Raw genomic sequence first — 20,927 nt, 5'->3', positions numbered from 1 at the left:
CGTGCGGTGGTTCACTCCCCCGATGGCCGCAACAGCCGGAGCTGCGCCAATCCAAAGCCAGGAGCCAGGAGCTTCTTCCAGGTCTCCCACATAGGTGCAGGGGCCCAAGGACTTGAGTCATCATCTACTGCTTTCCCAGGCTCCAGCAGAGAGCTGGATTGGAAGAGGAGCAGCCGGGACTCGAACCAGCGCCCATATGGGATGCTGGAGCTTCAGGCCAAGACATTAACCCACTGCGCCACAGCTCCGGTCCCCAGAAGCATTTCATTGCCAGTGCTTCACCATCTCCAGCCCTATGCTTTTCTGCTCTCCTGCTTCTGAGCACCATCCCAAGACAGCCAGCTATGAGACTAAGTCAGCCTAGACCTGAAGATCAGTTTCCAAGGAGCCAAAAACCCTCAAATAAATGAAGTATCAGCAATGATCTGTCACTGTGTAAACCTCTCAGATATTTTTAAAGATTTATTTATTTGAAGTCAGAGTTAAACAGAGAGAGAGATCTTCCATCTGCTGATTTATTTCCTAATTGGCCACATTGGCCAGAGCTGCGCCGATCCGAAACCAGGAGCCAGCAGCCTCCTCAGGTCTCCCATGTGGGTACAGGGGCCAAGGACTTGGGCCATTTTTTACTGCATTCCCAGGACATGGCAGAGAGCTGGATGGGAAGTGGAGCAGCCAGGACTTGAACCAGCGCCCATAAAGTGATGCCGGCACTACAGGCAGCAGCTTTATCCGCTATGTCACAGCACTGGCCCAAACCACTAAAATTTTGGTGTTTATTAGCACAGCACAACCCAGCCTAACCTAATACATACTCATACAAATAAATAATCACAATACAAAGATAAAGATACTTGTATTTCTCCACAAAAGAGTCAAACATCTGATGTTTGTTAAATTCCAACAGGGTTGGGCAGGCACCGTGGCTCACTAAGCTAATCCTCCGCCTGCGGCGCTGGCACCATAGGTTCTAGTTCCAGTTGGGGTGCCAGATTCTGTCCCGGTTGCTCCTCTTCTAGTCCAGCTCTCTGTTGTGGCCCGGGATGGCAGCGGAGGATGAACCAAATGCTTGGGTCCCTGCACCTGCATGGGAGACCAGGAGGAAGTACCCCTCCTGGCTTCGGATTGGCGCAGCACCGGTCATAGTGGCCATTAGGGAGTGTACCAACGGAAGGAAGACCTTTCTCTGTCTCTCACTTACTCTGCCCGGCAAAAAAAAAAAAAAAAAAAAAAAAATTCCAACAGCATTCACTGTATATTTCAACTGCTATTTCCTTACATAATGTCCTTACATTTTAAAATCTCATGGCTTGAAGCTGGTGCTGTGTTGCGGTGGGTTAAGCCACCACCTGTAACACTGGCATCTCATGTGAGCTCTGGTTTTGAGTCCAGGCTGCTCTACTTCCAATCCAGCTCCCTGCTGATGGTCTGGGAAAAGCAGCACAGGATGGTCCATCCAAGTGTTTGGGCCCCTGCACATACACTGGAGACCTGTAGGAGGCTCCAGGATCCTGGGTTTGGCCTGGCCTAGCCCTGACTGTTGTGGCCATCTGGGAAGTGAACCAGAAGATGGAGGATCTCTCTCCCTCTCTCTCTAAAATTCCACTTTCAAATAAACAAATAAATCTTTTTCTTTTCTTTTCTTTTTTTTTTAAAGACTGACTTATTTGAAAGGCAGAGTTACAGAGAGGGAAGAGAGAAAGAGAGAGGTCTTCTACCCACTGGTTCACTCCCCCAAATGGCCGCAATGGTCAGGGCTGGGCCAAGTCGAAGCCAGGAGCTTCATCCAGGTCTCCTATGTGGGTGCAGGGGCCCAAGCACTTGGGCCATCTTCTACTGCTTTCCCAGACACATTAGCAGAGAGCTGGATGGGAAGTGGAGCAACTGGGACTCAAGCTGGCACTCATATAGGATGCCAACACTGCAGGCAGCAGCTTAACCCACTATACCATGATGCCGGCCCCAAAAATAAATATTTAAAATAAATTTTATCTTAAACAGAAGCAAATAAAACTGCCTTTTGCTTCCATTTAGCCTTCACTTTACCAATTCACCACTACTGACCCTAAGAAAAAAGTTTCCTAGTCTTACACAATTGCACTCAAAGCTGATACAAAACATATTAACACATAATTGTGAATCTTATACCACTAAACTACCTCCCTCACTCACACTGTTTTCTCCCCCAGGGAACCAATAAACAACATGCATATTTTCACACAGAAAAGTGTTACAAAATTCCTTGGTAGTCAAATTTTGTGGTAGCACTGAACATGTAACAGATACTGAAAAGCTATTTTTTGTTTAAGATAGTATTTATTTGAAAAGCAGAATAACAGACACAGAAGGGGACATAAAGAGAAAAAGATTTTGTGTCTGCTGGTTTTGCTCAAAGGGCTGAATGGCCAGGCCAAAGCCAGGAGTCTAGAATCTATCTGGGTCATGACAGAGGCCCAAATACTTGGGCCACACTCAGCTGCTTTCCCAGGTGCACTAGCAGGAAGCGTGATCAGAAGTGGAACAGCTGTTACTCCAACCAGTGCTCTGATACAGGATGCTGGTGCCACAGGTGGCGGCTTAACCTTCTACACAATGGAAACCTTTTGGATGTAATTCTTAAATTAAGGGAGTTCTGATTTTATTTTTCTGTGGAATTGGGCTGACACCACTTCATCCACCACACTGCCACTGAAAATGATGCAGAATCTAGCCAAAGTCAAGATTTCCACCCTTTTTCATTACCAAGAGAAGCTTAATGTGTATTTCTGATTATAGCCAGCTAAATAATTTTTTCCCAGACATAGCCAAATTCAGGGTGAGTTAGTGCTGGCCAGTTCTTATTAGTGAAAGTCTACTGCTTCATTTAGCATAAAAGGGGATAGACAAGCTAGCACAGTCCCTCCTTCTTATCTTGAATACAACCACGCAGGGGGAGCTGCATGTTACTCTGTAGCTACAGGAGTTTCAAACATGAGAAAAATGACAAAAATATTTTGTTAAGAACCAGTAACTCCAATCTTATTGAAGTGCTGAATGAAAGCTAGAAGTTGCCTACCTATGGATTCCCCTGAGAAAAACAAATGCCTGTATGTTATCTTCAGTCTAAGTATTTACTGATACAAGGAGACTTCATGGAAAATATATATTCTGAAAAAACTATGCAAGGATTTCAAAATTCCTTTGTACCAAAATAAATTTACCTTTTAATTCCATTTTTTCCACAAACTTTTTAAAGTACCCTCCATCAAGAACCATATCAAGTAAATATAAAAAGCAAGTTTTTTAAAAATGGAAAATGCACTCCATTTTTATTTATAAACTAGTTCTTTAAAAATCTATCTACAAATAAACACCAATTATAAACCATCGTATAATCAGAAGATACAAATTAAAATAGTCCACAGATTGGGGCTGGCGTTGTGGTATACCATGTAAAGCTGCTGCCTGTGATGCTAGCACCCCACAAGGGCACCAGTTCAAGTCCCAGCTGCTCCACTTCTGATCCAGCTCCCTGCTAACACGCCTGGGAAAGCAGCAGAAGATGGCCCAAGTGCTTAGGCCCCTATCACCCATGTGGGAGATCAGGAAGAAGCCCCTGGCTCCTGGCTTTGTATTGGCCCAGCTCCAGCTGCTGTGGCCATTTGAGGAGTGAACCAGCGGATGGAAGACCTTTCTCTGTCACTCCCTCTGTCTGTAACGCTACCTCTCAAATAAATAAAAAAAAATAAAAAAAAAACCTCCATATAACCTAAACTTTTTCAAAAATTTAACAAAATAAACATGATTCTAGAATTGTTTTGCCTTGTACCTATGTGGCAGAGATCCAAGGTGGAATTTGAGAGGTCTACTTAAGTGCTTCCTACATGAGAAGAAATCAAGTTTACAAGTTTAAGATAATTTACACCATGTTTCAGTTTTTCCCAATCACGATTGGTGCCTTCTACAAAACACGACATGTGCCCACACATCCTTCCTAGTACTTCAAATAACAAGCCACCTCCTTAACACATGAGCAGATTTGTCAAATGTAAAAACCTACACAGTCCAATTGTGACAATAAATGGCCTTCCTCCAAGACAAATTTTACTTCTGAAAGTAGCTAGGCAACTATTCATTCACAGCATGAGAAAGGATTTCATAAGATTAAACAATTTATGATTTTTTTTTTTTTTTTGACAGGCAGAGTGGACAGTGAGAGAAAGAGACAGAGAGAAAGGTCTTCCTTTGCCGTTGGTTCACCCTCCAATGGCCGCCGCGGCCAGCGCGCTGTGGCCGGCGCATTGCGCTGATCCGATGGCAGGAGCCAGGAGCCAGGTGCTTTTCCTGGTCTCCCATGGGGTGCAGGGCCCAAGCATCTGGGCCATCCTCCACTGCACTCCCCGGCCACAGCAGAGAGCTGGCCTGGAAGAGGGGCAACCGGGACAGAATCCGGCGCCCCGACCGGGACTAGAACCCCGTGTGCCGGCGCCGCTAGGCGGAGGATTAGCCTAGTGAGCCGCAGTGCCGGCCAACAATTTATGATTTTAAAAGCTCATAGCAAACTAGGAATAGAATGGAACCTCCTTGACTTGGTTAAAAAAAAAAAAATCATAGACCAGAGATTAAGTTGCAGCTTATAATGAGGACATCCCAGCTTGCAGCACTGGGGAGGGAACCAGAGGATGGTTCAGATCTCTCTCTGTCTCTGTCTCTGTCTCTGTCTCTGTCTCTCTCCTCTTCTATATGTCACTCTGCCTGTCAAATAAATAAACCTTTAAAAAAATAATCATAAGCCAAAAAAATCAAATCTGGCTTTTTGGTGCAGTGGATTAAGCCATCGCTTGTGACCCTGGCAACCCATACTGAAGTGATAATTCAAGTCCAGGTTGTTCCATTTCCTATCCAGCTTCCCTCGCCTGTGAAGGCAGCAGAATCAAGTACTTAAGCCCTGGTTACCCATGTGAGAGACTAAGATGGAGTTCCTAACTCCTAGCTTTTGTCTAGCCCAGTCACAGCCACTGCAGCCATTTCAGGAGTGAAACAATGGATGAAAAAACTCATATGGGCGCCGGTTCAAGTCCTGGCTTCTCCTCTTCCGATCCAGCTCTCTGCTATTGCCTGAGAAAGCAGTGGAAGACGCCCCAAGTCCTTGGGCCCCTGCACCCATGTGGGAGACCTGGAAGAGGCTTCTGGTTCCTGGCTTCGGATGGGCTCAATTCTGGCCATTTGGGGAGTGAACCATCGGGTGGAAGACCTCTCTCTCTCTCTCTCTCTACCTCTACCTCCGTAACTCTGCCTTTCAAATAAATAAATCTTTAAAAAAAAAAAAAAAAGGCCAGTGCCATGGCTCAATAGGCTAATCCTCTACCTGCGGCACCGGCACCCTGGGTTCTAGTCCCAGTCAGGGCACCAGATTCTGTCCCGGTTGCTCCTCTTCCTGTCCAGCTCTCTACTGTGGCCCGGAAGGGCAGTGGAGGATGGCCCAGGTCCTTGGGCCCTGCACCCGCATGGGAGACCAGAAGCACCTGGCTCCTGGCTCCGGATCAGCACAGCGCTGGCCATAGCAGCCATTTGGGGGGGTGAACCAACAGAAAAAGGAAGACCTTTCTCTCTCTCTGTCAAAAAAAAAAAAAAAAAAAAAAATCAGGTTCTGCTCTCCATTATAGTTACCTGCTGACTCAAATGGTTGGGCCCCTATCAGGCATAAGAGATCCCAACTGAATTTTCAGCTCCTGGCTTTGGCCTGGTCCAGCCCTGGCTGTTACAAGCATTTTGGGGAGTGAACCAGGGGATGGGACATCGCTCTGTGTCTTTCTAAGAAATTAAATGGACTTTAAAAAAAATTTAAGAATGTGAATAGAAAAGAAGGGCTGTTACTATCCCAGAAGTTATCAAATCAGTCTCACTTAAAAAAAAAAAAATTGTTGGGGGCTGCTGCTGTGGTGTAGCAGATAAAGCCACCACCTGCAGTGCTGGCATCCCATATGGGTGCCGGTTCGAGTCCTGGCTGCTGCTCTTCCAATCCAGCTCTCTGCTATGGCCTGAGAAAGCAGTGGAAGATGGCCCAAGTCCTTGGGCCACTGTACCTGCATGGGAAGACCAAGAGGAAGCTCTTGGCTCTTGGCTTTGGATTGACATAGCTCCAGCCAATGTGGCCAACTGGGGAGTGAACCAGCAGATGGAAGACCTCTCTCTCTGCTTTTCTTTATCTAACTCTTTCAAAAAAACAATAAGTAAATCTTAAAAAAAAAATTATTACTGGTATAGTATAGCAAACTAGCATAATACATGGAAAAATAATTTACTCATATAGTCTTCAGAATACTGAACTATATGCTGCTATAGAAAACTTTAGGGGGCCAGCGCTGTGGCGTAGTGGATAAAGCCGCCACCTGCAATGCCGGCATCCCATATGGGTGCCAGTTCCTAGTCCCAGCTGCTCAACCTCCAATCCAGCTCTCTGCTATGGCCTGGGAAAGCAGTAGAAGACGGTCCAAGTGCTTGGGTCGCTGCACCTGCATGGGAGACCCAAAAGAAGCTCCTGGCTTCGGATCTGCCCAACTCCAGCCATTTTGGCCATTTAGGGAGTGAACCAGTAGATGGAAGACCTCTCTTTCTCTGCCTCTGCCTCTCTGTAACTCTGCCTTCCAAATAAATAAATAAATCTTTTTAAAAAAAGAAACTCTAAGATTCAGTAACTTCAGGCCAGGCAATCATTCTCATACATTCAGGCATCTACTACATGCTAGGTACCACCATTAAGATAAAAGAAAACAGGGGCCAGCACTGTGGCTTAGTGGGTAAAGCCATCTGTGGTGCCGGCATCCTATATGGGTGCCAGTTCAAGTCCCAGCTGCTCCACTTCAGATTCAGCTCCCTGCTGGGAAAGCAGCAGAAAACGGTCCAAGTACTTGGGCCCCTGTACCCACAGGAGAGACCTGGAAGAATCTCCTGGCTTCAGCCTGCCTCAGTTCTGGCCATGGTAGCCATCTGGGTGATGAACCTGAGGGTGGAAGATCTTGCTCTTTCTGAAACTCTGATTTTCAAAATAAATAAATAAATCTTTAAAAAAGATTAGCCAAATTCATCATCAATTTCAAAAAAAGCCTATCAATCATGTTATTTATAGTAGTGAAATTTTAAAGATATACTACAGCGAGGTAACGCAAGTTTATGAGCTAGCATCCATACTGGAGTGCCAGTTCCAGTCCTAGCTATTCCACTTCAGATCTAGCTTCCTGCTAATGCTCCTAGGAAGGCAGTAGAAGACAGCCTAAGTACTTCAGCCCCTGTTACACATTTGGGAGACTAGAACAGAGATTCTGGCTCCTGGCTTTGGCCCAGCCCAGCCCTGGCTGTTGCAGTTAGTTAAGAAGTAAACCATAGGATGAAAGATCTTTTTCTCTGTCTGTCTCCGTTATTCTGCCTTTGAAATAAATAAATAAATCTTTAAAAAAAGAAAGAATGAAAGCAGTCTGAGGTTTTTGTTTAAAAAAAAAAAAAAAAAAGCTGTGGGGCCAGCACTGTGGCGCAGTGGGTTAATGTCCTGGCCTGAAGCACCAGCATCCCATAGGGGCACTGGTTTGAGACCCGGCTGCTCCACTTCCAATCAGCTCTCTGCTGTGGCCTGGGAAGGCCGTGGAGGATGGCCCAAGTCCTTGGGCCCCTGTACCCACGTGGGAGACCCAGAGTAGGCTCCTGGCTTCAGATCAGCACAGCTCCAATCATGTGGCCAACTGGGGAGTGAGCTAGCAGATGGAGGACATCTCTCTCTCTCTCTCTCTGCCTCTCCTCTCTCTGTGTAATTCTTTCAAATAAATAAATAAATCTTTAAAAAAAAAAAAAAGTTGTGTGGGGTGTAGAGAGGTAACTTCACTGAAATGTACTACAGAGGCTGAGGCCACAAGGACAGCAATGAGAGATCCATAAAGAGTCCTGAAAGTAATGATGTCTGTCAGTCACTGCTCTAGATGCTTTACTCATTTGTCTCATTCAATCACTCAGTTATCCAACCAATATTTATCAGTCACCCATAGGTATTCAGAATATCAACAAATAGTCCTGCTTTTATGAAGCTTGTAGTAGACCAGGGGAAACTGACAAAACATAGTGAATACAGAAATATGCAAATTATATAGTATGCTAGCAGGTAATAAGTGCAATGGAAAAAAGAAAAAATTAGGGGGTGAGCACTGTGGTACAGGTTAGAAAATGCTCTTGGTTTCAGCCTGGCCCAACACCAGCTATTGCAACCATCTGTGGAGTGAACCAGCAGAAGGAAGATTTCTGATTTTTCTCTGTCTCTGTGTGTGTGTGTGTGTTAACTTTGACTCTCAAATAAATAAATGTTTAAAAATAACAATCCCAGGGCTGGCTCTGTGGCATGATGGGAGTTCCCATATGGGTGCCAGTTTGGGGTCCCGATTGCTCCACTTCAGATCCAGCTCCTTGCTGATGTGCCTGGAAAAGCAGTGGGAGGATAGCTCAAAATCTTGGGTCCCTGCACCCACATGGGAGCCCCAGAGGAAGCTCCTGGCTCCTGGCTTCAGACTGGCCCAGCCCCAGTCATTGTAGCCATTTGGGGAGTAAGCCAGCAGCTTCAAAGTTTCTCTCTCTCTCTCTCCAACTCTGCCTTAAAAAAAAAAAAAAAAAAAAAAAAAAAGTAACAATCCCAAAAGATGATCCTGGGTAAATTTAAAATGTTAACAAAAAAGAGGACTCTCCTTCCAACAGTAGCATGAGGTCAGGCCATTACTATCACCAATCCTATTTTATAGACGAGGTAAGTGGGACACAAACAAGTTAAATAACATGCTGAAGGCCATGATAAAATGCTAGGTTAAATTATTAAGACAAAATCACTATTGTCGTGGTTTAAAAATATGACCCCCAAAGTTTTTGACCTCCCAGTAACATCCACACTCCCTCCACTTGAACCTAACCGACTTACATCTGCTTTAGTCAAAGCACAATGGCAGAAGTAGCCAACCTTGGAGACAAGCAACTTCTGCCTTGTTCTCTGCAACACTGAGTCACCATGGAAGAAACTATCTCACAGAGGCCTCCTGTGCAGAGCTCTGGTAAAGGATCCCAACTGAGCCCAGGGCAGGCTCCTGCTTTTGGCTGTCCTACCCCAACTACTGCCACATCTGGAGAGTGAACTGCTGGATGGAAGATCTTTCTCTTTCTGTGTGTGTGTGTGTGTGTGTGTGTGTCAGTCTGCCTTTCAAGTAAATGAAAATAAACAAAGATACCCCTCAATTGAGGTTCCAAATACAGTCGAGCAAACATAAGAAAATGTTTGTTGTTTTACACTACATAGTTTGTTCCGCAGCAATAAGTAAATGATAAGCAATAAATAAATATTTAGAACCTGGACTAAGTTAAAAGAAACAGAAATTAGAATGCATTACCATATTTGAAAAGTTCTTCATCACTGAGTATCTTAAATGTCTAGATCTTTTGATGGCTTAAGAGGAAAAAAAAATAAGCTCCTTAATCCGTCCTATTAGTAAAGCTAATTAAATGTATATGAGTACCACAGGCAGGCTAAGGATAGGCTAAGAACCAGATAAGGCGAAGAGGACAAGAGTGAAAGGTAGAACATGAAAAGAATGCCATGAAAAACAGCTTTGAATACCTTCAAAAATAAAACATACTTGCCCAGTTTAAATTATCCTTCTGGGTAAGTCTAAGAACAGAGGGCAAATAAGAAGTTAAGTTGTTCTATGTCTACTACTCTCCAGCAATCTCATTCTAGAATATGCTATTTTAGTCAGTGCAGTCACAAAGGTACTGACAGCATAAAGAATGTGGTTATACAAAATTCTGGAATCAAAATCTTAGGTTTCAACTTACACAAATTTCATATTAAATTCTACTAGTATAGAAGTTCAAGCAAAATGTCCGTAACACAAACCTCACAAAAGCAACTGCCCAACTATTAACAAGAAATACAGACAAAATACTTCCTGCTTTGATTCCAACTTTGAACTCAAGATCCCACATGACTCATGGAAACAATGCCTTATCTAGCCCACGTAAGATTATATAAGACTAAGGAGCCAGAGCCATGGCATAGCAGGTAAAGCTGCCGCCAGCAGTGTCAGCATTCCATATGGACGCCAGTTCAGTCCTGGCTGCTCCACGTCGACCCAGCTCTCTGCTATGGCCTGGGAAAGCAGTGGAAGATGGCCCAAGTCCTTGGGCCCCCACACCCAGGTGGGACACCTGGAAGAAGCTCCTGGCTCCTGATCAGCACAGCTCCAGCCATTGCAGCCATCTGGGGAGTAAACCAGTAGATGGAAACCAACCTCTCTCTCTCTCTCTCTCTCTCTCTCTCTCTCTGCCTCTCAAATAAATAAATAAAGACTAACCACAACTGAGCATAGTAAGTGTTAAAGATGTCACTTTGGGGGGCCAGCACTGTGGCATAGCAGGTAAAGATGCAGCCTGCAGTGCCGCCATCCCATATGGGTGCAAGTTCGAGTCCCAGCTGCTCCACTTCTGATCCAGCTCTCTGCTGTGGCCTGGGAAAGCAGTAGAAGATGGCCCAAGTCCTTGGGCCCCTGCACCCACGTGGGAGACCTGGAAGAAGCTCCTGGCTTCAGATCAGCACAGCTCTGGCTGTTGCAGCCATTTGGGAGTGAACCAGCAGATGGAAGACCTCTCTCTCTGCCTTTCCTCTCTCTGTGTAACTCTGACTTTCAAATAAATAAATAAATCTAAAAAAAAAAAAAAGATGCCACTTGAGAAGCCTCCCATGTTGTGGTACCCAGATGGAATCCTGCCTCTCAGCTTCAAATCCAGCTTCCTGCTAATGTATACCCTGGGAGACAGGTGACAGCTAAGTACTGGGCCATTGCCACCCACATGGGAGACATGGATTGAATTCCCAGCTCCTGGCTTTGGCCTGGCTAGTCTTGGTTATTGTGGGCATTTGAGGAGTGAACCAGTGGATGGGAGGATAATTTCTCATGATCTCTCTCTCTCTCCCTCTCTCTTTCTCCTCTCTCTGCCTTTCAAATAAATTTTAAAGGTGAAGAAAGAAAAAGTGTAAAGCTTCACAGACAGGACTGGTGCTGTGGCGCAGCAAGGTAAGCCACACCCTAGATAAGAGTGATGTTCAAGTCCCGGCTGCTGTGATCCGATCCAGCTCCCTGTTAATACATCTGGGAGGCAGCAGACTGCAGCTCCGGGACTTGAGTCTCTGCATCCCACATGGAGACCTGTGCAGCTCCTGGCTCTGGCTTCAGCCTGGCCCAGCCCTGGTTGTTGCAGCCTTGGGAGGAAGTGAACCAGTGAATGGACCATCTGCAAATCTGTCTCTGGCCTTCAAATAAAAAAAAAAGCAGTGGTGCCACGGCTCACTTGGCTAATCCTCAGCCTGAGGCACTGGCACCCCAGGTTCTAGTCCTGGTTGGGGTGCCGGATTCTGTCCCGGTTGCTCCTCTTCCAGTCCAGCTCTCTGCTGTGGCCTGGGAAAAGCAGTGGAGGATGGCCCAAGTGCTTGGGCCCTGCACCTGCATGAGAGACCAGGAGGAAGCACCTGGCTCTTAGCTTTGGATCGGCACAGTGCGCCAGCCCTAGCGGCCATTTGGGAGGTGAACCAACGGAAGGAAGACCTTTCTGCCTCTCTAACTTTGCTTACTTAAAAAAAAAAAAAAAAAAAAAAAGCTTTGCAGAGATTTATTTCTTCTTCAGGTTTAATTTGAAATTTTGAAATGGATGTGAGAGGTGAATTTCTGCTTTAGTTCTCCCAATGTTGATCAGGGGGTTTGCATTCTCTGACTGTTATCTCCAACCTAGGAATAAATTTTAGGGACAAAAATCAGCTATATCTTAGAATGATAAAATCCAAGAATAAGTCTCTTTGAAATAAACATAACAGGTACTATTAATTTATAGACTATATAAAAGCCTCCAAGTAATTACAATATAAATCATATTCTGTCTCATAATTACAATGTACATCAAGATGACCAATATCGTACTTTCTATAAATTTCAAGTTTTATTTAATTTACATACAGAAAAACAACTCTCAAATTACAATCTATCAGATCTTTTGGAGCCAGCGCTGTGGAGCAGCAAGTAAAGTCACTGTCTGCAGCACCAGCATCCCAGATGGGTACCAGTTCAAGTTCTATCTGCTCCACTTCTGATACAGCTCTCTGCTGATATGCCTGGAAAGGCAGCATAAGACGGCCCAAGTGCTTGGGCCTCTGCACACACGTGGGAGATCCGGAAAAAGCTCCTGCCTCCTGGCTTCAGATCAGCCCAGCCCTGGTCACTGCTGCCATCTGAGGAGTGAACCAGTGGATGGAAGATCTCTCTATGCTCTGTCTCTCCCTCTTCAGCTGTAACTCTTTCAAATAAATAAATCTTTAAAAAAAAAAAAAAAAAGGAGTATAGTTCAGTTTTCAAGGCTTCACTGGACACTAAGGAAGGCAGTGATATTCTTTAGCGTGGTGCCTGGACTTGCATAATCAACATCATCTGTTAACTTGGTAGAAATGCAAACTTGAGGTGGGACTGGTGTTGTCATACAGTGAGTAAAGGCCCTGCTTTGGATACCCACACTCTAAATCAGAGTGCCTCGTTCAGTCTTGACTACTCCATGCTTACAATCCAGCTTCCTGCTAATGCTCCTGGGAGGCAGCGGGTGATGCCCAAGTAGATAAGTTTTACAGAACTCAGAGAGCTTTTTCTACATTTACAGAAGTTCTAAAAAGCAGGAAGCAATCTGGTTCTCAGGTATATGCAGTAATTCAAAAAGTTCATTGAAAAATTGCCTGGGAAAAGCAGCAGAGATGGCTCAGTGTTCAGGCCCCTGCCACTCACACAGGAGACCTGGATGAAGCTCCTGGCTCCAGCCTGGCCCAAAGGCCATCTGGGAAGTGAAGAAAGATGGAAGATCAATTTCTCTCTAACTCTGAATTTCAAATAAATAAATAAATATTTTAAAATTTAACTAGAAAATATGTTTATGGGCCAGCACTGTGGTACAGCAGCTTAGGCTGTACCTATATGGGTCCCGGTTCGAGTCCCGGCTGCTCCACTTCTGATCCAGCTCTCTGCTATGGCCTGGGAAAGCAGTAGAAGATGGCTCGGCTGGCGCCACGGCTCAATAGGCTAATCCTCTACCTGCGACGCCAGCACACCAGGTTCTAGTCCCGGTCAGGGCGCCGGATTCTGTCCTGGTTGCCCCTCTTCCAGGCTAGCTCTCTGCTGTGGCCCGGGAGTGCAGTGGAGGATGGCCCAAGTACTTGGGCCCTGCACCCGCATGGGAGACCAGAAGCACCTGGCTCCTGGCTTTGGATCAGCGTGGTGCGCCGGCCACGGCGGCCACTGGAGGGTGAACCAATGGCAAAGGAAGACCTTTCTCTCTGTCTCTGTGCACTCTGCCTGTCAAAAAAAAGAAGAAGAAGAAGAAGAAGATGGCTCAAGTCCTTGGACCCCTGCACCCATGTGGGAGGCTCAGAAGAAGCTCCGAGCCGGCGCCGCGGCTCACTAGGCTAATCCTCCACCTTGCGGCGCCGGCACACCAGGTTCTAGTCCCGGTCGGGGCGCCGGATTCTGTCCCGGTTGCCCCTCTTCCAGGCCAGCTCTCTGCTGTGGCCTGGGAGGGAGTGCAGTGGAAGATGGCCCAGGTCCTTGGGCCCTGCACCCCATGGGAGACCAGGAGAAGTACCTGGCTCCTGCCATCGGATCGGCACGGTGCGCTGGTTGCAGCGTGCCAGCTGCAGCGGCCATTGGAGGGTGAACCAACGGCAAAGGAAGACCTTTCTCTCTGTCTCTCTCTCTCACTGTCCACTCTGCCTGTCAAAAAAAAAAAAAAAAGAAGAAGAAGAAAAAGCTCCGAACATTGTGGCCAATTGGGGAGTGAAACAGTGGATGAAAAGACCTCTCTCCCTCTCTGCCTCTCCTTCTATGTAATTCTTTCAAATAAATATTAAATAAATCTTTTTTTAAAATGTTTATTTTGTGCAAAACAATTGACGTCCACACATACAAGGCACACTCTTTCTATAAAATGTATTTTTCAATAACTTTTTGAAGATCTCTCTTATATCCTCCAGAGCACCTAAAACTGTCATATTCATAACAGGCACTCTAATTTGCTTAACAGGTGAATTCAGTCTCACCTAAACAAACAGTTGACTAGGCTACAATACCATCAGTTTATCTGTTTCACAAAGTTAGGAAAACTTGATGATTATTTGGATTAACTACTCAGTATATGATACACACACACTAGAGGCTGTTAAATAACTCAGTCCTAGAGCCTTTAGTACTTTGGCAAAAACCCAGGATTATAGACTTGTATGCTTTAAAAGTAAAAAATGTATTTTTTTTTTTTTTTTTTTGACAGGCAGAGTGGACAGTGAGAGAGAGAGACAGAGAGAAAGGTCTTCCTTTGCCGTTGGTTCACCCTCCAATGGCCGCCGCGGCCAGCGCGCTGCGGCCGGCGCACCGCGCTGATCCGATGGCAGGAGCCAGGAGCCAGGTGCTTTTCCTGGTCTCCCATGGGGTGCAGGGCCCAAGCACCTGGGCCATCCTCCACTGCACTCCCTGGCCACAGCAGAGGGCTGGCCTGGAAGAGGGGCAACCGGGACAGAATCCGGCGCCCCGACCGGGACTAGAACCCGGTGTGCCGGCGCCGCTAGGCGGAGGATTAGCCTAGTGAGCCGCGGCGCCGGCCGTAAAAAATGTATTTCTATAAGTAGGTACTCAACCTAGCAGTTAAGACACTAGCATCCCATATCAGACTATCCGAGCTCAATTCCCACCTTAAGCTCCTACCTCCAGCTTCCCACCAGTGCGTGCTGATGACTCAAGTCAGCGAATTGGATTGGGTTCCTGGTTTCCAGCTCTGGCCTGGCCCAGGCCCAGCCTTTGTGGGAATTTGGGGAGTAAAGCCCCAGGAGTTCTCTCTTTCCCCCAGATAATTTTTTTCAATGTTTCTAATTTTGCCAGAATAGAAACAGGATTTGTTTGTGGCTCTATTCAAGTCAACTATAGAACATATTAAAAAAAAAAGTTTCTTGTTGCTCTATAAAAGAATTTTATTTTAGGGGCCAATGTCATGGCATAGGACTTTCCAGGCTCCTGACTTCAGCCTGGACCAGCCCCAGCTGTTGCAGCCATTTGGGGAGTGAACCAGAAAATCAAAGACTAACTCACTCACTCACTCTCTCTCTCTCCCCCCCTAACTCTGCCTTTCAAATAAATTCTTTTAAAAAAAAAAAAATGTTATTTTATGCATTAGTCACCTGTAATGTGTAGATTTAAGTTGGAATCTAATCTGAAAACAGATTAAAATTTAGACAACTGAGGAAATTTGGACACTGTGTATCTGATATTAAGAAAACATGATAGGAGCCGGCTCTGTGGCATAGTGGGCTGAGCCTCCGCCTGCGGCGCCAGAATTCGTATGGGTGCCAGTTAGTGTCCCGGCTGTTACTCTTCCGACCCAGCTCTCTGCTATGTCCTGAAAAAGTAGTAGAAGATGCCCCAAGTGTTTGGGCCCCTGCAACCACGTGGGACACCCAGAAAAAGCTCCTGGCTCCTGACTTTCGATCGGCTCAGCTCTGGCTGTTGAAGCCACCTGCGGAGTGAACCAGAGGATGGAAAACTTTTCTCTCTCTGCCTCTGCCTCTCTCTATAACTCTACCTCTCAAATAAATCTCCAAAAAAAAAAAAGGAAAGAAAAATGTAATAAAGATATTAATTACATGTTCTTTAAAAGGAGGCTCATTTCTTCTAAAAGCTTTTGAGATGAAATGATATGATGTATTGAATTTGATTCCTGAGGGAATGAGACTGACCAATGAGATGCTGAGAATGGGGGGCTCGCTGCATACCAAGGTTTCCCAATTCCAGCCCTATTGACATTTGGGAATAGATACTTCTCAGTGACGGGGGAAGTTGTCTTATGTATTGCAAAACGTGAGCGGCATGACTAGTGACCAGTAACTCCCACTTCCTCTAGTTGTGACAACTAAAAATGTTTCTAGACATTGTCAAATGTCCCTGGAGGACAAAATCATCAATAAATTCCATTCTACCTATTTGAAATTTTCCATAACAAGCCTTTTCAAAAATATTTTAAATATTTATTTGAAAGGGAAAACAGAGAGTGAGAGAGAGACCTTCATCTGTAGGTTCACTCCCCAATACATGCAACAGCAAGGGCTAGGACAGGCTGAAGCCTAGAACTCCAAACAGGTCTCTCAAATGGGTGGCAGGGATGGTTGGCGCCGCAGCTCACTAGGCTAATCCTCCGCCTGCAGTACCAGCACCCCGGGTTCTAGTCCTGGTTGGGGCGCCGGATTCTGTCCCAGTTGCTACTCTTCCAGTCCAGCTCTCTGCTGTGGCTCAGGAGTGCAGCGGAGAATGGCCCAGGACCTTGGGCCCTGCACCCGCATGGGAGACCAGGAGGAAGCACCTGGCTCCTGGCTTCGGATTGGCGCAACGCGCCCAGCCGCAATGCGCCAGCTGTAGTGACCACTTGCGGGGTGAACCTACGGAAATAGGAAGACCTTTCTCTCACTGTCTAACTCTGCCTGTCAAAAAAAAAAAAAAAAAAAGGGGGTGGCAGGGATTCAAGTACTTGGACCATGATCTGCTGCCCCAAAATGCACATTAGCAGGGAGATGGATCAGAAGCAGAGCAGCCAGCAATGTGATAAAAACGAACTCTTATGGGTGGTGCCGCGGCAGGCAGAGGATTAGCCAAGTGAGCTGCGGTGCCGGCACCCCGGGTTCTAGTCCCGGTTGGGGCGCCGATTCTGTCCCAGTTGCTCCTCTTCCAGTCCAGCTCTCTGCTGTGGCCCAGGAAGGCAGTGGAGGATGGCCCAAGTGCTTGGGCCCTGCACCCACATGGGAGACCAGGAGGAAGCACCTGGCTCCTGGCTTCAGATTGGCATAGCGCACCAGCCACAGCAGCCATTTGGGGGTGAACCAACAGAAAAAAAGAAGACCTTTCTCTCTGTCTCTCTCTAATTTTGCCTATCTCTAACTTTTACCTATCCACTAACAGTGAATCTTAACATTTGAAAAATCAAGTGAAAAATAGTGTACAAGCTACCTTTTACTATTCTTAACCTAATAAGCAACATTCTTGTCATAATTACATACATTAAAAATTTAAACACGATTTTCCTAAAATAAGCAAAATCTAAGGTCTTTTGACATAACAGAAGAACAAAGCTGTTTTAGTAATCATAGCCAAAATGTCCCTCAACTGGTGAATGGATACCAAAGTTGGCTACATCTAAACAATGAAATACTACTTAGCAATAAAAGGGAATGAACTATATACACAAGAAAACACAAATAAATCCAAAAAGTATTAAGTGCATGAAATCAGACACAAGATTGTATTCTCTGAGACTCTGTTTACAAACATTCTAGAAAAGGAAAAAACTATAGAGGCAGAAAAACAGATCAGTAGTTGCTGGAGCTGGGGTAAGGGAGAGAAGATCCACTGCCAAGGGCCACAAGCGACCTTTCTGAAGTTGCAAATGTTCTAGATCTTGATTATGATGGTGGTTACACGAATATACATTTGTCAAACTCATCAAGCTACACACAAGAAGTATAAACCTGACTTCAACAAAAGAGCTTCTCAACACAGAGCTCCCACTCTTGTATACTCATCACTTGAGGAGCAAGAAGTCTAATGCTTAGCAGCACGAGAACATTAAGTAAATAACACGGCATACGGTCAATCAGAATCTGAGGCCGAACACTGACACAAAGGTACTCCACCGCCAGAACATGCCAACACGGAAGTTAAAAATGGACTCCAGTGCAGCATTTGGCATGCCAGTTCAGATGCCCTCATCCCAAACCCTAGTCGCTGGGTTCCAATCTCAGCTCCTCTCCCATTTCCAGCTTCCTGCTAATGCGCATCCTGGGAGACAGCAGGTGATGGCTCAAGCACTTGGGTCCTTAACACCTATGTGGGAGACTTGGATTGAGTTCCTAGCTACTGGCTTCAGCCTGGCCCAGCGTAGCCCTGAACCAGCAGATGGGAAATCTGCCTGTCTCCCTGACTTAAATATGTATTAGTGAATAAATTCTAAAAAGTAAGTATTAAAACAAAACACATGACAGTATGGTGGATTAATGAATGATGAGCTATAAACCTTTGATTTTAACAATGCTAAAAATTCTATTTTAAGTACATTACACGAGAATAAAGAAAAGGCCTGGGACTGGCACTGTGGCACAGCTAGTTAAGCCGCCATCTGCAGCGCAGTGATCCCATATGGGTGCTGGTTCTAGTCCCGGCCACCCCCTTTGGCTCTAACTCCCTATTGATGTGCCTGGGAGAGCAGCAGAAGATGGGCTAAGACTTGGACCCCTGCCACCCACACAGCAGAACCAGATCCTAGCCCTTGGCTTCAGCCTGGCCCAGGCCTGGCCACTGGGGCCATTTGGGGAGTGAACCAGTGGAGGAAAGATCTCTCTCTGCTCCCCCTCTGTCTGTACATCTGACTTGTAAATAAAAGAAGAAGAAACGTCCTCCACATCCCCAGGAGCTTTTTAAAAAGTTAGTAATTAATTTTCTTTTTAAAGATTATTTATTTACTTGAGAGGCAGAGTTACAGACAGAGGGAGAGTGAGAAAGGTCCTCTATCCACTTGTTCTCTACCCAAATGGCCACAATGACCGGAGCTGGGCAGAAGACAGGAGCCTCCCCTAGATCGCCCACATAGGTGCAGGGGCCCAAGCACTTGGGTCATCTTTCCACAACTTTCCCAGACCATCAGCAGAGAGCTGAACTGGAAGAGGAGCAGCTGGAACACAAACCAGTGCCCATATGGGATTCAGGCACCGCAAGGAGAAGGTTTAATCCACTATGCCACGGCACCAGCCCCAACAGTTAGTAATTTCTAACACAAAAAAAATCTACAAAATAGTTCAACAAATTACTCAAATAACAACTGAAGAACGAGCCAAGTCATTCACCAACATCACAAATATTCACCACCTAAATCATGCATTCATGAGTAAAAATGGCCTATTTCTTCCCTATTAAAATATGTATTAAAAGACGACCTATTTGAAAGCCTTCATTATCACAAATCTGCTGTTTGGCTGCAGTTTACAAAGTGTGAAGCTCTTGCTCTGGTTCAAGGTAAGGTTTTGCTTCTGAGTGAAGATCCATAATCAAAGCTGATCGCCTCACTTTTGTTCCTTGCTCCTTCCTTCAGGGTAGTAAAGAGTGGGAAGTGGTCAGGTCTGGGTCAGAAACGGTTTTCTTCAAAAGCACTATAAGAGAAGGAGCTCACTGACTCGCAGAGTCTAAGGTTTCCTACCACTCACTTTCTACGTAGTTCTCTAGCCCATCTCAGGTGGCGGACGCCTACCGCTCTCCTATGTGTGTAATGCTGGGGCGCAGGGATGCTCGAGACGGAGGCTTACGTAAACAGGTGAAAATACCAGCCAGCCGGCCGGCAAACAACTAAAGTGAAGGCACTTGATATGTCTGGGCCACAACGTCTCGGGACGTTACCGAAGGGATGAAAACACGCAGAGCAAGAAAAGTTCTCCTAAGAGCTGGCATTTTCTGGCCAGCAATCACCTGCTAACACGCACCCTGAAAGGCCCCCGAAGTTGCTTTGCCAGTTACTGGCTCTCGCGGTTGCGGCGCAGGGGCAGACCCGCGCAGGGCGCAGCCCAGCAGCGCGGCCCCCACCCCCGGCCTTTTACAAAAGGGGCACAAGCAGCAAAGCCAAGGTTCCTCCAGGAGGTGCGGGCCGCTCGTCTCAGCGCACCTCCTCCGCGGGGGGCGGAAAGCGGTGTCCCCGGCCACTGCGGCCTCGCGGGGACGCAGCCCGCGCCGGGCAAAGGCTGCGCGCTCTGCACACCTCTCCGGGGTCGAGGCGGGACCCCGAGTTCCGGCGACTGTCAGCCACTAACGCCCGGTTCCGCCCGCAGAAAGGACGGTGCACGTGACCCCTCCGAGCGCCCTGAATCAGCACCAGCGGACAGAGCCGCCCGCCCAACTGGAGAGGAGAGCCCACCCGGCCGGGCGAGCGCCCGGACCTCGCTGGGGCCGGCACGGCCGGGAGGACACGCCCGCCGCCGACAGGCCCCGGCTACTCACGTTTTCAGTGTCTCGTTCATTCACCGTGGGCAGCGGAGTCCGAGTGGACATTTTACTGCGCTCGGGTTCGCACAGGGCGCGGGCGAGAACAAAACGGCACAGCCCAGGAAGCCGGCGCGCGGCCCCTCCCCCCGCGGCCGCCTAGATCCCGGGCCTGGCCCGGGCCGTGCCCCGGCGGCTCCCGGGGCTCATCCTCCCCTGCCCGGGCGGCCGCGGCGAGGAGCCCGGCGGCGGCGGCGGCCCCGCGCCTCAGCGCACGCCGCGGGCCCGGGCCGCCTGGCCTCCTCCGCCTCCGCTCGCGCCCGTTGCGCCCCGGGTTTCAGCTCCGGGGCCTCCACACAGCGCCGCCGGCAGCCCCTGAGGAGGAGGCGGAAGAGGATGTGGAGAAGGTGGAACGCAAGACAGGCCGCCGCGGGCTGCGGGCGCCGACCATGGAGGGGGCTGCGGCGGAGGCGCCTGCGCCCGGCTGCTTTCCTCTCTCCCGCTCGCTTTTCGCCTCAGCCTCCGCCCTGCTGGCCGCCGCCGCCGCCGCTCCCGGCACCTCAGAGCCTCACGGACCCAAGATGGCCGCCACTCGGCTTCCTCTGCTGTCTCCGGCTGCCGGAAGTGACGCCGCCGCCGCCTCCCGGAGGCCGGCCAATCAGAGCGGCGGGAGCGGCCCGGGCGGGCTGCTGTTGCTAGGGGCGACTCGGCCCGACAGGTAGGGCGCGAGGTGGGCGGCGCCGGGTCTCCGCTGGCTCCGGGGGCGCCGGGTTCCCACAGTCGGGCATCCCTGCGCGGCGGCGTTGGCGCTTACGGACTACAGATCTGGCTTTCTTGGATTACAGA

The 20,927-nt window shown here is 47.6% G+C and overlaps 1 protein-coding gene across 11 annotated transcripts in view; it reads right to left on the bottom strand.

Moving 5' to 3' along the window:
- The window catches only part of MARK3 (microtubule affinity regulating kinase 3), a 106,601-nt gene extending 85,919 nt beyond the window's left edge, over nt 1–20,682 (bottom strand). For 6 of the 11 annotated variants that reach the window (XM_008248643.4, XM_002721712.5, XM_008248640.4 and 3 more), the window contains exon 1: nt 20,100–20,682. In XM_008248643.4, the coding sequence (XP_008246865.1) occupies nt 20,100–20,150 (51 nt within the window). In that variant the 5' untranslated portion in view covers nt 20,151–20,682. Of the gene's footprint in view, nt 1–9,392; nt 9,429–20,099 lie in introns of those variants that run through there. The other 5 variants (XM_017337734.3, XM_070065438.1, XM_017337735.3 and 2 more) reach the window with 3 other exon arrangements.
- Nucleotides 20,683–20,927: the final 245 nt, after the last annotated feature.

This window comes from Oryctolagus cuniculus, chromosome 20, assembly GCF_964237555.1.
Source record: "Oryctolagus cuniculus chromosome 20, mOryCun1.1, whole genome shotgun sequence".
Lineage (NCBI taxonomy): Eukaryota > Metazoa > Chordata > Mammalia > Lagomorpha > Leporidae > Oryctolagus > Oryctolagus cuniculus.
The sequence above is the reverse complement of the archived record's forward strand: the minus strand, read 5'-3'. Positions and strand labels throughout refer to the sequence as shown.